This window comes from Sinocyclocheilus anshuiensis, unplaced genomic scaffold (assembly GCF_001515605.1).
Source record: "Sinocyclocheilus anshuiensis isolate Anshui unplaced genomic scaffold, SAMN03320099.WGS_v1.1 scaffold343, whole genome shotgun sequence".
NCBI lineage: Eukaryota > Metazoa > Chordata > Actinopteri > Cypriniformes > Cyprinidae > Sinocyclocheilus > Sinocyclocheilus anshuiensis.
In genome coordinates this window covers 1,076,955-1,093,374 of record NW_015549598.1, presented here as the reverse complement: position 1 = coordinate 1,093,374, position 16,420 = coordinate 1,076,955, and the positions used below count along the sequence as shown (strand labels likewise).

General features: G+C 34.4%; 2 protein-coding genes across 2 annotated transcripts in view; both read right to left on the bottom strand.

Annotated features, from left to right (window-relative positions):
• The window catches only part of LOC107658616 (versican core protein-like), a 22,756-nt gene extending 9,869 nt beyond the window's left edge, over nt 1–12,887 (bottom strand). The window contains exons 1-6 of the mRNA XM_016447231.1: nt 12,765–12,887; nt 11,788–11,861; nt 9,914–10,324; nt 6,075–6,249; nt 5,850–5,977; nt 4,452–4,739 (exon numbers count right to left, since the gene is read on the bottom strand). Of these exons, the coding sequence (XP_016302717.1) occupies nt 4,452–4,739; nt 5,850–5,977; nt 6,075–6,249; nt 9,914–10,324; nt 11,788–11,854 (1,069 nt within the window). The 5' untranslated portion in view covers nt 11,855–11,861; nt 12,765–12,887. The remainder of the gene's footprint in view (nt 1–4,451; nt 4,740–5,849; nt 5,978–6,074; nt 6,250–9,913; nt 10,325–11,787; nt 11,862–12,764) is intronic.
• Nucleotides 12,888–14,314: 1,427 nt separating this feature from the next.
• LOC107658614 (DNA repair protein XRCC4-like) overlaps nt 14,315–16,420 on the bottom strand; it is a 32,875-nt gene continuing 30,769 nt past the window's right edge. Inside the window, exon 8 of the mRNA XM_016447229.1 lies at nt 14,315–14,683. Coding sequence (XP_016302715.1) covers nt 14,569–14,683 — 115 coding nt within the window. The 3' untranslated portion in view covers nt 14,315–14,568. The remainder of the gene's footprint in view (nt 14,684–16,420) is intronic.

Sequence of the window (16,420 nt, the reverse complement as noted above, 5' to 3'; positions counted from 1 at the left end):
AGTATGTATGGAGACATATATACTGTTTATAGGTTGACAATGTGGCACTTTTGACATTTCTCTTTTTGTTTGGGCAGTCTGATTTGTCAGCTGTTGTCAGTAAATTGTATGAATACAGTAGGGTGACCATACGTGCCATTTTCCCAGGACGTGTCCTGGGAAAATGGCACGTATGGTCACCCTACTGTATTCATACAATTTACTGACAACAGCTGACAAATCAGACTGCCCAAACAAAAAGAGAAATGTCAAAAGTGCCACATTGTCAACCTATAAACAGTATATATGTCTCCATACATAAAATAGTGACAGATGAAACTATGACACCTTTATTAGGTGATATTCAGGTGAGCACTGTAGAATACTTTTGCAGTTTTATCCCAAATAAGACACAGCCCTCAGTCTATCAATATTGACCAAGTAAGTGCAATAAATGCAATTCCTGGCAGCAAAGTCAAGATATTTCTACAAAATGCCAATAACAGCAGAATTGTCTAAGTATTGAGGAATTTTTTGGCTGGTAAAGAGTTATTTTGGGAAAATGATGCACTATGACCGGGTAGGACTTGACAGTTTATATTTATTTTGAAACTTTAGCTTCCTTTCCAGAACATTTTTGGCTAGGTTGCATTTTGCCTAACCACGTATTTTGACTCCGACCGGTAGGTAAATAGTCCTGAATAAGTGCACTTGGAATGTTTCATAATGTAAGCGCCAACGTCATCTCATTCTCACAATCGATAAATCAAACCCTAACACTGCTGTCTACATGCATGCTAACTCTGACACACTTTCACTGACCTATATAAAAACTCGAAATGGCCAAGTTAACGACACTATAATGTTCACTCTGTCTGTTCATACACATATAGCTGCTGTGCTTATGACGTGTTGGCAAGCTTCCAAAGGTTTGACTCAGACGGTAAAAAAAAGTTTCATGCTTAGCAAGAGGTTTCAACACCACGGTAAAAAACCATTCATGATGACATGTATGGCAGTTGCCCATCTGGCTGCATGCAGGGGAATAGAGAGGGGGTCCAAAAGTCTGAAAGTACAAGTGAAAAGGCTTCTATTTTGCTGAATTAAAAAAAATATACATGGATTTCAGGATGTCTTAATATGTAGTGTTGCTCCTTTTCCTTTAATGATAGCATGTGACCTTATAAGACCAGGCTAGATGCCATTTTAAATTTTTCACTAATAAAAATGAGGCTGGGAGAGGTTGAATTTTGCCTAACCACGTATTTTGACTCCGACCGGTAGGTAAATAGTCCTGAATAAGTGCACTTGGAATGTTTCATAATGTAAGCGCCAACGTCATCTCATTCTCACAATCGATAAATCAAACCCTAACACTGCTGTCTACATGCATGCTAACTCTGACACACTTTCACTGACCTATATAAAAACTCGAAATGGCCAAGTTAACGACACTATAATGTTCACTCTGTCTGTTCATACACATATAGCTGCTGTGCTTATGACGTGTTGGCAAGCTTCCAAAGGTTTGACTCAGACGGTAAAAAAAAGTTTCATGCTTAGCAAGAGGTTTCAACACCACGGTAAAAAACCATTCATGATGACATGTATGGCAGTTGCCCATCTGGCTGCATGCAGGGGAATAGAGAGGGGGTCCAAAAGTCTGAAAGTACAAGTGAAAAGGCTTCTATTTTGCTGAATTAAAAAAAATATACATGGATTTCAGGATGTCTTAATATGTAGTGTTGCTCCTTTTCCTTTAATGATAGCAGCATGTGACCTTATAAGACCAGGCTAGAGGCCATTTTAAATTTTTCACTAATAAAAATGAGGCTGGGAGAGATAGACATACACTGCTGTTCAAAAGTTTGGGATCAGTAATTTTTTTAAATAAATTTATACTTTTATTCATCAAGGAGGCATAAAATGTATTAAAAGTGACAGTAAAGACATTTCTATTGTTACAAGATATTTCTATTTTAAATAAATGCTGTTCTTTTGAACATTCTATTCACAGAATCCTGAAAAATATGTATCACGGTTTCCACAAAAAATTAAGCAGGATTGATAATAATAAGAAATGTTTTTTGAGCAGCAAATTAGCATATTAGAATGATTTCTGAAGGATCACGTGACACTGAAGACTGGAGTAATGATGCTGAAACTTCACCTGTCATTACAGAAATAAATTATATTTTAAAATATATTTTAATAGAAAACAGTCATTCTAAATTTTAATAATATTTTACAATATTACTGTTTTAACTGTATTTTTTAATTTATTAAATATATGCAGCCTTGGTGAGCAGAAGAGACCTCTTTCAAAAACATTACAAAATCTTACTGACCCCCAAACTTTTAAATTATAGTATATGTCTGTTTAATATGTTGAATGTACAATGTACTATTGAGAAAAAAAAACCTACACTGATTTCTATCTATTGCATGTTCTTAGAAGCATTTCACTGACAATTTGGTCTGACTTATGCAACAAAATGCTTGTTTTCAGTACTAACCAACAATTGTTGTCCTTTCCACATTTACCGCATTTGACAATTTATGTTCTTTTGAACCCGTTTTTACACCAGCAGCATTTCAGACGCATAATGCAAAAGTTATGCAGAGTGTTGTGTGCAGACAAAGGCCCACACCCATTTCTGCTGCCTTCAGTCTCTTCAAATGTGGATCTATCTTCATCTTTCTGTAAGCCTGCATACATCATGACCAGGCTAACAGAATATAAAATGCCTGAATACTACGACAACATGACATAATCAGGATTCAACAACATACAGTAAGAAGATAAATACATAAGGGTGATTAAATGATTGAATGATGACAAAAGCCTCCCACATTTGCTAATGACAAGGGTATCTCACTGCTTCTCAGTGTGTGGACATACAAAGCCAGCTGTTAAACGTTAGGGATGTGTCCTCTTTTCTATGCAGCGCCTCTGATGTAAAACATCAGGCATCTTTTTCCCTTATAAAACCCCAGTGATCTTGAAACAGCACAAAAGGAAGCCACATCCCCCCTCTAGCGCTTGTTTATATATTATAGTGGGGCACTCTTGCCCTCCACGCTCTTTTCTGGCCTACCCAGAGTGCTTTTGTTTGTTTTGCGGTACTCTGCGGTAGAAGCCCATTTAAGAGAAGTGCTTCAAGACCGGTTACATGAAACAAGCCACGGCTAACAGGAAAGCCACAAAATCCCTGGAGGTAGGGGGCGAAAAGGAGATACCCCATGTAAAATCAGATTAAATGCATGTTAAGCGCTGTTTTTGTGTGGCCTGTTTCCACTTTTCCTCTCGAGTGATGACTGAGGTTGTGCAGACGGAGAGTTTAAACAACCCCCAGCTGGACAGTTATGGGGTTAAAAGGCCGTAGTCATTCTGGGCAGCGGAATTGACCTGAAAACAGGTCAGTTAGTTTGCCATTTTAAGGCACATATTTGAGCTAGACGTAGGACAGAGGTTTAACAGATGAAATCTGAGGACGCCCTGGAGAGAATGAATTATTCTGCTTCCACCCAGCTAGCAGAGAGAGGAAAGGTCCGCTCGGAGTCACAGCTGTTATGATATCACGGCAAAACAGACGCCTCCTTATCTGCAAAACAATATCATGAGAAACATGCACTAACGGAGAGTTGCGTGAATCTCTCGAACCCTGTCAAAGAACATGTCTGTGTTATATTTCATCTCAAAATTCATAGAAAGAAATTAGATACTTCCATAAAATAATATTTATTTACTTATTTCTTTTTTTATTTTAATAAAAATATAAATGTAATATTTTTAGGACCAGATTGTAATTTTTTTTCTTCAAATTGTGACATTTTCCCTCTAAATGCTCCATACTGAAATTAAAAACATTTTTTTGTGGGGAAAAAAGATTAAGTATATATTTCTGAAATAAAATAAAAGGATATTTGTTTGTTTTTAATGTGTAAAGCCCTTTGATCAACATCAATTGTTTGTGAAATGTGCTATAATTTATGTTATTAATTTATGATATTATTAATATATAGGTATACTATATTATAATAAAAATATGATTATATTTATAAACAAACAACCTATCATATATACATGCACACACACGTATATATATTTTGTTAGTTTTATTAATTTTATTAGGCCTTTGATCAACATGAGTTGTTTGTAAAAAGGGGTTTTAATTTTGATAATATTAATATATGATATTATTAAAAATAAAATTGTTTAAAAAAAAGTATTGATAATATTTCTTGCCTAATGGTCCTAAAAACAGGCTTAATTTTCTTTAAAATTAATGAAAATATAAAAAACTTTGTTTATTTTATAAATATTGCTGATATATATTTATATATTATTCTGATATCAATGTGAATTAATCATTTCTTCATTTCTTCTTTTGATTGTGAAGTTTCTGTGAGATTCACCCGGTAAGTTTTAAGGATTAGTTTTTTGTCATGAGCATTTTATGAAGACATACCTTTGAAACAGAAAGCACCCAGCTTCTCGCTCGGTAAAAGAAATCCAGTCTGGTTGAGGAAGCGGTACATAGTCCTCACACCCAGCTGTCCTCTGCCGCACTGCATTCTGGGTACAGAGATGGGGTAGCGAGCGCTGCCGTCAGACAGCCAGCCGAAGTCACAGCGGTCCAAGCCGGCCCTCCAGGCTGCATGCAGGTGACCTGGAGACGCTAAAACTGCATCCCGTCTCTCGCACTCCTCCCTGGCCTCATCTAGAGTCATCTCAGCATCAGCGAAAAACACCTCGCCTGAGATTAAACACACACAATAACACATCACCTTTTGTGCATTGCACATTCTTAACAAATAAGGCAATCCCACAATGCACTTCTACTAAAAGTGAACTAAATACTAAAAATGAAATAGTCCATTTACTCAAAAGGTAACTATTCAAGTATTTGTGCATAAAATTTATTTCTGTGTGTGCGTGTGTGTGTGTGTATATATATATATATATATATATATATATATATATGTTGGGGTGACACAGTAAGTTTTAGGATTTGCTTTATCAATACATTTTGCAAACAGAATATAGAAGTAAATTACTGATGTGATTAAATTAGATTGCTATAATCACCAATAAAGCCACACATGGATCTATTTAATTTAAATTTCCCCTCCAGATTCTCATTACTGTAATTAAAAAAAGAAGTATTGGTTACACTTTATTTTAAGGTGTCCTTGTTACAGTGTAATTATACACTTAAGTACTGAGTAATATTAATTAACTACATGTGCTTGCTTACTATATGGTTAGGATTAGGATTTGGTTTAGGGTTAGTTGAATGCAATTATGCATAATTAAATGTTATTATAATAGTAAGTACATGTAACGTGTAACAAGGACACCTTAAAATGAAGTCTTACCAAACTATTTTACATTGTGAAAAATCTGATTAAATAATTATATTATTTCAATAAAACAATAAAAGTGTTTTTACATTATAGTAATGTTTGTTATATTTTAAATTTTTTTAAATTATTTTATATTATAATATCATAATCATTTCTGTGAGATTCACCCAATAAGTTTTCGTTTTTTTTCTTTTTTTTTTAAATGACTTTTTCAAGAGAATACAGTAAATTATCGCTCACCAATAAAACCAAACATGGATTTGACATTAAGATTTTTTTTATTAAGACTGGATTTTGAAGAAAAAATAAAAAAATCAATTTCGACGTTGCCATAGTAACAAGTAATTTGTGAGTGAGGATGTAATCAGCTCAGAGCAGACTTTCCAAACTGTCATCTCATAATTACAGTAATTCTGACACAACGTGAACACAGCGTGAGTCTCTCGTGTGTTTCACGTGAAGAGAAACCCATTCCCTCGGTAGCTCATTTCTAAACGTACCCTGTAGTTTTCCTGCATAGCAGTACACATCATACGTTTCAGAGGAATTTCTGAGTCCGTATGATCTGACTCCTGGCCTCATTATCATATCGCCATGGCAACCTTCACGTGGCATTGTTATGGGGTATCTGTGGAGAACAACCCCAGATGTACTTCTCATATCAGTCATATTCAAATGTAGATAGCATGATTTCATAGATTTGAGTCTGGAGCTGAAGAAATCACCTGACGGTTTGGTCGGCCAGCCATCCGGCATCGCACTGGTCGAATCCGTCCTCGTAGGCTGAATGAAGCTGCTCTGCGGTGGCGATGGTCGCGTCCACATCAGTGCAGGCCTGCTTGGCGTGCTGGAAATCTAGAGTGTAGCGACTGGTGTTGGCACGGTAATGAAACACAACACCTGTGAGACAACAAAAATCAAGCTCATGACCCAAAGGTAAACAACTAACTGATCTGATCAAATCTTATATAGCAATTTTGAGGTTTTGTTTTGTGATACACTCATATATTTTTGTATACCTGACAAGACCACCATCTACACTAGCATTCAAAAGTTTGAATTCAGTAAGATTTTTGACGTTTTTGAAAGAAATTAATACTTTTACTCATAAAGGACTTATTACATTGATCTAAAGTGACAGTAAAGTCATTTAACACTGATGATAATAATAATAAATGTTTCATGAGCAGCAAATCAGCATATTAGAATGATTTCTGAAGGATCACGTGTCACTGAAGACTGGAGTAATGATGCTGAAAATTCAGCTTTGATCACAGGAATATTTTAAAATATATTCAACTAAAAACAGTTAATTTAAATGGTAGCAATATTTCACAATATTACTGTATTTACTGTATTCTTGATCAAATCAATGAGCCTTGGTGAGCATAAGAGACTTCTTTCAAAAACATTAAAAATTATAAAAATCCAACCAACCCCAAATTTATATTTTCAACAATTTGATTTTCTTTCCAGTCAGGTATGGTCATGATATGCATATTTGACTTCATCTAACAACAAATGGGCTGCTATTTTGAGGAATCCCTAGATTCAAAGAAGACGGCGTTTGTTCTGAACATTGGAAGTTTCAGCCACAACAACAAGCTGTTGTCTGGCAAAAATGAAGAATCATTGTATTGTTCAGCTATTTAGATACCGGTTGTGTCAAATGCTGAACATGATCTGAATAGTAATCGCTCTCACAGCATTACACAGCACCAAAGATTCAAAACTGATCTTATCGCTCCACTCTTTATATACTTATTTGAACTATTTTCCCCATACAGTATCCCTAAATGGTGCTCTGAACTTACTCAAGGCAATTATCTGACATGACATAGCCACTTAAAAATAGATTTTTGAAATACTTTGAACTATTTTGAACTAGACAAAACATCTTTAAAACACTATGCTTATGGCAGATTGAAAGAAAGAAAAAGAAAAAAACAATGCATAATGCAATGGCCTAAGACATCCATCTGCATGTGTATGAATAAAAGAGAATGAATTTATGGATGTACTTTTCCAAGAAAGGATAAGGAATAGAATAGAATAGAATAAATTAATAAAATAAAATAACATTTTCCAAGAGGCTTTTACTGCGCAAACTGTCTAACAGCTAAATAATGGAGAAAAAAATAAAAATAATATATATAATAATATATATAAATTAAGAATTAAGAATAAAAAAAAAGCTCCTATTTAGTTCACCCTTTTTCACTTAGACTTAGAAAGTGGATGAATTTATGGATACAACTTTTAGAAGAAGGTTTGCAAATGAAAAATAAAATGTAAAAAAAATAAATAAAATGAGAAATAAATTTAACAATAAAAAAAAGCACTTCTGGTTCCTAAATCACAGGTATCTGTTCACTGTTTTTCACTTAGACAAACAACATAAGTTGAGTTTCATAGCTGCATAGCTCAAACATGCCGAGTTACATGTTGAATTTAATACTTCAGCACATGAGTAATAGTAATACTGATATTTGCTTTAGCAAACACTACTAATAAGGCTCAGAAGAGGCCATGCAGTCTGACTGCTATTTGTCCTTTTATGGGCTTTTCTAGTCTTTTTTTGGTGCATTAGCAGAGCTGCTGGCTGACGAGTCAGGTTCTGAATGCTCTTTCCTCAGAGGGATGGCAGTGTGTTTTTTGGGTAGGTGCTACCCTTGAGTGGCAATCAGTGCTGCCCAGGGCCCAAAAGAGGGCATTGAGTGTATTTGGCAGGAAGGCACATGGCTCTCTCTGGGCCTACAAACACTCCAACACCACCGTCTCATCTGAGCCAGACGTGTTCATGTTTTACTGCACATAATCATGCTGTAAACAAATACAGTGTTGTTTGTCACCTAACAAGATTTTTAGCACAGTTTCTTTGACTTTTTCTAAATGTTTCAGGTTTAATACAAGTTAAGTTCTTGCATGAATAATGTTAGGAACCTTTTTGGCTTGAACGATTTCTTAAGACATTCGTTCATAATGCAGTCATTCAAGGAACCAAAAAAAGTTTGAAAATGTTCTTGTATTGATTAAAACAAATCATTCACCCTTCTTTTCTATTACTTAGAAACACAATAGGGCCTTGTCAAGATTCGAGGGAAATCCAGACTCTGAAAGTGATTTTTCCAGACTCTAAAGCAAAATAATCTTTCCCCCTTGTCTCCTGACAGGAACGCTGTTCCATTTTGGCTAGCGATGACTAATTACATCATCACATATGCTTACGAGAGTAAAAGAGTGCAGCACATCTGAGAGCCATTGCTGAACAACTTTGCCAATGGGAATCCTGCTGAAGGAAGTTAAAGAAACACCATTTTACTTCGCAACGTGACATATTTCTGAGCAAATATATGAGCAAATATATATGGTATATATTATGGTAAAGAATAATTAAATAAATTTTGCATGCTCATTTCCCCTATTTTAAGTTTAGATCACCATTGTAGTCTAATTTTTAAAAACAATAACAATTTAATAACACTGATAAATCTAAAACTATCATTTTATATATCTAAAATGATAAATCTAATAATTAGCATATATCAAAATGAATATTAATATCAATTAATATTTAATTATAATATTTACAAAATCACAATTTCACTTTAATAAATAGTATTAATATTTTCATATCGTATATTACTTCGCAACCAATTTTACTTCATACCATGATGTATTTCCAGATGAAATGCAGGAAAAATTTAGGCCAGGATTTAACTGGATCATGAAAATTGGCCTCACTTAAAGATAAAATCTTAAAATAATATTAACTAATATTTAATTACAATATTTAATAAGATTTAATTAATATTTAATTATAATATGATTATAGTCAAAATATTTAATTTTGCATGCTCATTACCTCTATTTTTAAATTTAGATTACCCTTGTTGTCTAATATTTAAAGACAATATAACTATATATTATATTTCCGGATGAAACGTGAGACAAATGTAGGGCCGAACTTCACTGGATCATAAAAAAGTGGGCTCACTTAACATTAAAGCACTGAAATAATATTAATATTAGTGAATATTTAATTATAATATTTAGTACGTATTAATGAATATTTTATTATAATATTATAATTAAAATATGAATTTTGTCATGCTAATTTCCCCTATTTCTACATTTAGATTACCTTTGTTGTCTATTAAAAAAAAAACACTAATAATTTAATAACATCTATAAAGCTAAAAATATAATGATATATAAATATATAAAATAACAAATGTAACCTTTAGCTAATCTTAAAATTTATATTTCATATTAATGAATTATTAATTATAATGTTTTTTAAATAATATCGTCATATTTTATATTAATTATGATTTGTTTTTTTGTACTCAGTTATACATTCAACAAATAATTTGATTATTTTTATATCCTACGTTATAGCCTTTTTTAAACCAGTTTTACTTATGGATGAAACCCAGATCCTGAAAAGTGGCCGTTCTGTAACAAAATGGACTGGCAGTTGGAGGAAAGTCAATAGAGAACATATAATTAATTCAACCAGAAACATGTATGGCTTTCATAATTTGCATAGAGAATGACTGACCATTGACGTTCAGGGAGACGGACTCTTGAGTGTCTTCAATGCCGTGCATGACCTCGCAGCGGTAAACACCCGCATCACTGGCCCTGAGCCTCGCTATGGACAAAGACGCGTCGCCCTCATCCTCGGGGTGGCTGGGAACTGATACCCTGCCTTTAAACTCCGGCCCAATCTTGAGGAACCCATTCTGGGTCACTATCACTACGATTTCCTCATCGCCCACGAGTTTAGTCCACTTGATGCGGAGATGGTCCGGGTGGGTGCTGGAGGCCATGGCCGCAGCTGCAGTGGTGGAGGTGCTGGTGCTGCCGGTAGGAGGTGGGATGATGGAGAAATGGCAGGGCAGGACCACCTGCTCCGCCAGCGAGCCTTGCACCGGAGAACTCCTCTCCACCTTCATCCTACGAGCAGAGTCTGCAAACAAGAAGCAGATGGAAGAGAGGAACCCAAGAGCAGACAGCATATCATCGGCTGGAAGCTTTGAAACAACACTCAAATGTTCTGCTTCCATTGAGACAAGATAATATTTTAACCATACTGCTTAACTAAAATATGAAAAAAACATAACAGTTTCATATTATGTGTTTCATATTATGTAGTCACTTATAGCAGACCAGGGTTATTATCGTTAACTAAAACCACTGAAAAAAATACTTGAAATAAAATAAACATTAACTGAAATGAAATGAAATATAAAACTTAGAAAATAAAACAAACTAAACAAAAATAAAAAAAGGCAAATAGCTTAAATAAAACAAGTTTAAGTAAAATAACTAAAACTAACCCTAAAACCGAATGAAAACTATAAAGAAATATATATATATAAATGACTAAAATGTTAACTAAAGTTAAAATGATTTTAATACTTTAATATTCTAATCATTCAAAATATAAAAAAAAAACTATAATAGGACATTAGCGAAACTAAAATAGTGTAGCAGAAAGGAAGTAGTCGTTTAGCATACGACACACAGGAAGTGCTAAGGAATTGGAAGCTGGTTTACAGTGATTGCTAGATATATCGGTATCATATCGGTTACTGGCCGATATTACAGATTTTTTTAATATATCATTGTATTAGTTGATTTTAAATATTGCACATCCTAATTTCTCCTGATTTTAAGTTCACTTACTTTTGTCATCATGTAGCACTTACTCAATGTCAATCTTTAAAAACACATATTTTAATAACACCAACAAGTCTAAGCTTTAACAAATCCAAAAAATATTTAATATTAGCGCACATTTAATTATAGTAGTAGTAGTAGTAGTAGTATCGTCCTCGAAATGAAAATTGTTGTGGACTACATATTTATCATAAATATATTATCAATATTTATCATAATATTATTATATCTACAACTATTAGAATAAATAATATAGTTTTTTAATGAATATTTAAGTACTCAAAACACTATATTTATGTATTTAATAAATTGTTGAATCTTTGACAAATTGTTGACTCTGACATTGGGTTGTTCCTCTTTTGTACGTTACTTTGGATAAAAGCATTAAATCCATAAATGTAAATATAAATGATATTAATATTTTTCATATCATACATTATCTTGTGGCCTAAAATCACTTGTATCATTTAAAATGAAAAATAGTATCAAATTTGATTTGCCATTCGTTATGGGCCATTACATAAAAGTGATTATCGGCTTAAGAGTATCGGCGATAATTTGAATATCTTCCATTTTTTGATATTGTCCATTACATGAAAATGATAACTGGCTTATCATCCAGGATATTAACATCACTGCATCCCTAGCGTATGCCAATTTGAAAGGTTTGGACAGTCTAAATGAAAAAAAAAAGAAGTTTATAATTGTAAAGAGGAAGAATAAAAAGCCTTAAAACACTCAAAAACTTACCATCTTTGGTTACAGCAGCGCTGCAGACACAGACCAACCAGAGGATGTGCTTAACGTCCAAAAACATCTCAGTTCTGTAAAAAAAAATAAAAAATAAAAGCTTTTCATTTTGCAAAAGTCATTCAGTCGTGAGTTTAGTTCGTTTTACATTTGCAGCTACAGTTTACTCCTAAACGTGGGTCGGCAGTCAAACTGCTTGTGTTTAATGTCCATCCATGTCTTTGTTCCAGGTCCAGCTAGGTCTTTAGACACCCACTGTCTGTTTGCTTTCCTGTCTCCCTTTATCATTTCAATATATGGCTTTGCCATCGGATAGAGAACGTGTTTATGAAAGCTTCATTCATAATTAGAGGTTAAAAAGGATGTATATGTTCCATCTTAATATACTGGACAGCACTACTTTACTCATTCCTCGGAAACACAAAGATCATTTTGTGACAGCTGTGGTGACAGTCACACACGCCCTATATAGTACACGCTATCAAACACTAGAGAGAGCGATATATAAAGAACCTTCACGCATCGCTTTCCAACAATTAACATCGCCGTGAAAATGTCCAGCTGGAGAGCGCGCTAATGACGACAGATCAATCACACCAGACCAAACGAAATCCAAAATCTTTTCTGAAATTAATCCAAAGCTCACATTCTCAGTTATCAGCATTTAAGCAGAGCTGGTATTACAATGATAATGATGAGAAAATGATACGTGGATCTGCACTGAGAAGATGCCAAACGCAAACAAAGCTTCAGGGTGACAGACAAGCTCTGACAACACAATCAAATGAAAAAAAAGAGATGCACTGAAGTAAATCTGCTCTAATATCAAAAGATGCTGAGCAGAACATGGTAAAATTCATATGCAATGGATATTAACCACAGCAAATGACTAATGCTGATTAATGTGAAATAATAGTCAATATTTATCACTTATCAATTAGGACATAATTGTTTGAATAGAATAGAATAGAACTTACCTTTTCCTGTAGACAATCTTGGCTATTCCTGATTCTCGAAATGCAATCCTTCACAAAAAGTGCAAATATTTCTGATGCTCCAAAACCCAGCAGCAGACTTAGGTGCTCTTTCTTCCCTTGGTGCCCACGAGAAGACTGGAGACATGAGCCAGCAGCAAGTTCAAATTCCATGTCCACCCATGATTTCGTCAGTTTGCAGAGGAGGGGCAGAAAGTGCCCTCCCAAAATGAATCTGATTTATCCTGCTGAAGAGGAACAGGGATGTTCGGCGCTCTTCGAATTGGTGCAAACTGGACATTGAATCACTAACTAGTTTGAACAAGTATGTTGGGTTATAAGTAATTCAAAACCAGTTAATTAGTTGTTTCGCTTACTAACTTTATTATGAATGCGTTGCGCACAACCGTGGAAAATATGCGCGCAAAATCCAGTTCAGTGTCCAACTGCACGTACCTGTAAATGCTAAAATAAGTGACAGTCTTCGATTCAACTTTGCAAATGAAATCAGCATTCATTTTACAGAAACATTCGCAGTGTTTACCATCAGGCAGCTCTTTGTCTATTACGCGGAGTCGTGCGTAAAAGCGCATCCATATCTCACTGCGCGGTCTGACAGCGCACTGATAATTAGACAGAGAAGGTGCTGATGGAGTTACTGGGTTATTAAGGGGTGTGAAAGTGACCAAATTACTCTTGTGAACTGATGGGAACTGCCCAACTCCATTTACAAGAGTTTGCCGGAGCTTTCCACACGGGGGAGAGACGGTACCGTTACCTCCTCTAGAAATAACCAGCACCATTCATTTGATTTAGCCATTACGGTGTGTGAGGTTACAAATCAAAATCAAGATATAAGGCTAAATCCTTATACTATCGTGAGGTCGGTACGATTTTTTTTTTTTAAGTTTTATGTTCATCAAAGCTGCATTTATTTAATCAAAAAATAAAAACTGAAATATTATTTACATATGTTCATCGTTTTTGTTAATCACACTTGAGTATTTTTTTGTTTATTTTAACATTCCTGTGACAAATTAATCTTCAAGTACAAACATTCCATGTAGTTTCTCAATAATATAAGATAATCGAAAGTGCACATATAACATTTTTTTTTTTTCATTTTCTAAAGAATGTGCGTGGTGCTTACCTGTCTTGATGACTGGGCATTGTCAGTGGTTACCAGGGTGTTGCTAAGCAGTCATTAATGTCTTCTGAAGAGTTTAAGCATGCACGTTGCTATGAAGTTGCTAGGGTATTTTCCGTGCTAGGAGTTCATTCACCTCAAAACCCAGCTTAGACTGGTTTGCTGGTCTTATATGGTTTAAGTCTGGCCAGTTAGAAAAAGCCCAGAACTCACTAAAACCAGCAGGCCAGCCTAACTTTGACTAACCAGATTTTGTTGGTCTCCTGCTAGGAGACCAACAAAAACCAAAAGCTCAGCTGAGGCTGTTTTTTCCCCATATCAAGTAAAGTAAATGATAAAAGTAAAAAAAAAAAAAAAAAGTAGGTTTGAGTTTAAAATCCATTTTGAAAGATCACTACTTAGGGAATGAGAAAAACATCTTTATTCACATTTTTTAGATTTATTCACAACTTACAGTTAAAAATTGACAAATTCAAAATTTTGCTTCACTTTTCATTAAAAAGTAGTGTTCTTTTTTAAACTTTCATTGTTTATTATAGAGCCAGTTCATATTTACTATAAAATACTTTTAAAAAAGTCTAATTTTATTACTGCTACAGTTTAAAAACAGTTCAAAAGTCATGCTTATCACAAACGGTGCTCATTAGGTCCTAAAGAAGGTCATATATCATCGAACAGGTCGTCAGGATCAACGTTCGCAGCAGCGCTTGCTGGTTTCGGTTGGACGGTTGACGTCTTGCTCGTCTCGGCTTTGGCATCTTCCGTCAGCTTCTCTCTAAAATTACAAAGTGCAGGAACAACCGTCAGCAGAAGGTGAAGGTTAAATACATAGCAAGAGCGAGCATAAGTCATGACACTGGAGTAAAGCCTAACTGCTGCCTGATTACAGTGACCCAGTCAAACCTCAGCCCACCACGGGCTCCTTAAAACGGGGTCAAGACTAAACGCTGTACAGTTCACCCTGCTTCTGTCAAAAAAAGCTCCTTTATAATAAGGCACATGCCTTGTGTTTTAGCATCACACATTTACTGCATGCTAATAAAAGGTCAATTTCAAGGTGAATCTGACAGTGATGTACATCCTGCTGGAAATATTAATCATGTGACATAAATGCCTCAAAGTCAGAACAAAGCTAGATTGATGGTACGAAGTCAAAATGACTGTGACAAAATTAGCATGTCAGAAACGCTTCCTCAGCATGAAAACAAGAAAAGAATGGTTAAACTGCAGTAATTCCCACAGGATCCTGTCTATAAGGGCTACAGAGAGCCTCTCAAAGCGCTAGAAGAAATCAGGTCACAGGGAAAATAAATGACATTTATGGTCCCGTAAGCCTGTTAATTTCAGGATGTGCCGGTGATCATATAGCCTTATCCTGCTGGAAATATTAATCATGTGACATAAATGCCTCAAAGTCAGAACAAAGCTAGATTGATGGTACGAAGTCAAAATGACTGTGACAAAATTAGCATGTCAGAAACGCTTCCTCAGCATGAAAACAAGAAAAGAATGGTTAAACTGCAGTAATTCCCACAGGATCCTGTCTATAAGGGCTACAGAGAGCTTCTCAAAGCGCTAGAAGAAATCAGGTCACAGGGAAAATAAATGAAATTTATGGTCCCGTAAGCCTGTTAATTTCAGGATGTGCCGGGGATCATATAGCCTTTTAAGCAAAGCTTGTCTGGTGGTGTACCACAAAACACATGGACAACATGGCCGGAATTAAACATACACACACATCAGAGAAAGTTAGTTGGATTAAATCACATAAGGTAAACTGACCAGATGAATGGTTCTTAAGCAAAGAACCATTTTTTGGTAAACAAGGTTCTTAAGTTGAGCTAAATGGTGCTTTGAAGATCTTTTTCTTCTTCGGGTTACATTACAAGTTCATCGGATCAATACTGCACAATCTGTAAAACATTCAGAACTAATAATTAAACCGACTCTAGTTTTAGAGGAAAGGCTTGAATTGGTTTGTGTTGATAAATGATTTCATGAAACAGAAACAGCTCACATGGAAAAGTTTGACTAATGCAGGTTTGGACGGAGACTAGCAACTGAACTGAGAGCGTCACACCCAAAATCCAACACCTTAATTTCCAAACATCTTTAGAGATGCTAGAAAATGGCAAGATAAAAATGTATTTATTTTAAAAATTTTATATACTGTATTTTATTACATTATAGGTAATACTGCTCATATATAATTCTTTAATCCTGCTATACAAAAATATATAAACATAATATATAAAAAAAAAATTGTAAATAAAAAAAAAATAATGTCTTCATTTTAAAACAATAAAAACACAATAAAAATAAATAAAATCACACATAAAAACGATGCTATCAATTTTTTAAAATATAAATAAAAATATTATTAATTACATTAAATATATAATAAAATATAATTATGCATAATTTAATAAATCTATCATCAGTAATATGTATATGATACTAATATAATGCACAAAAAACTATATATATATATATATATATATATATACACACA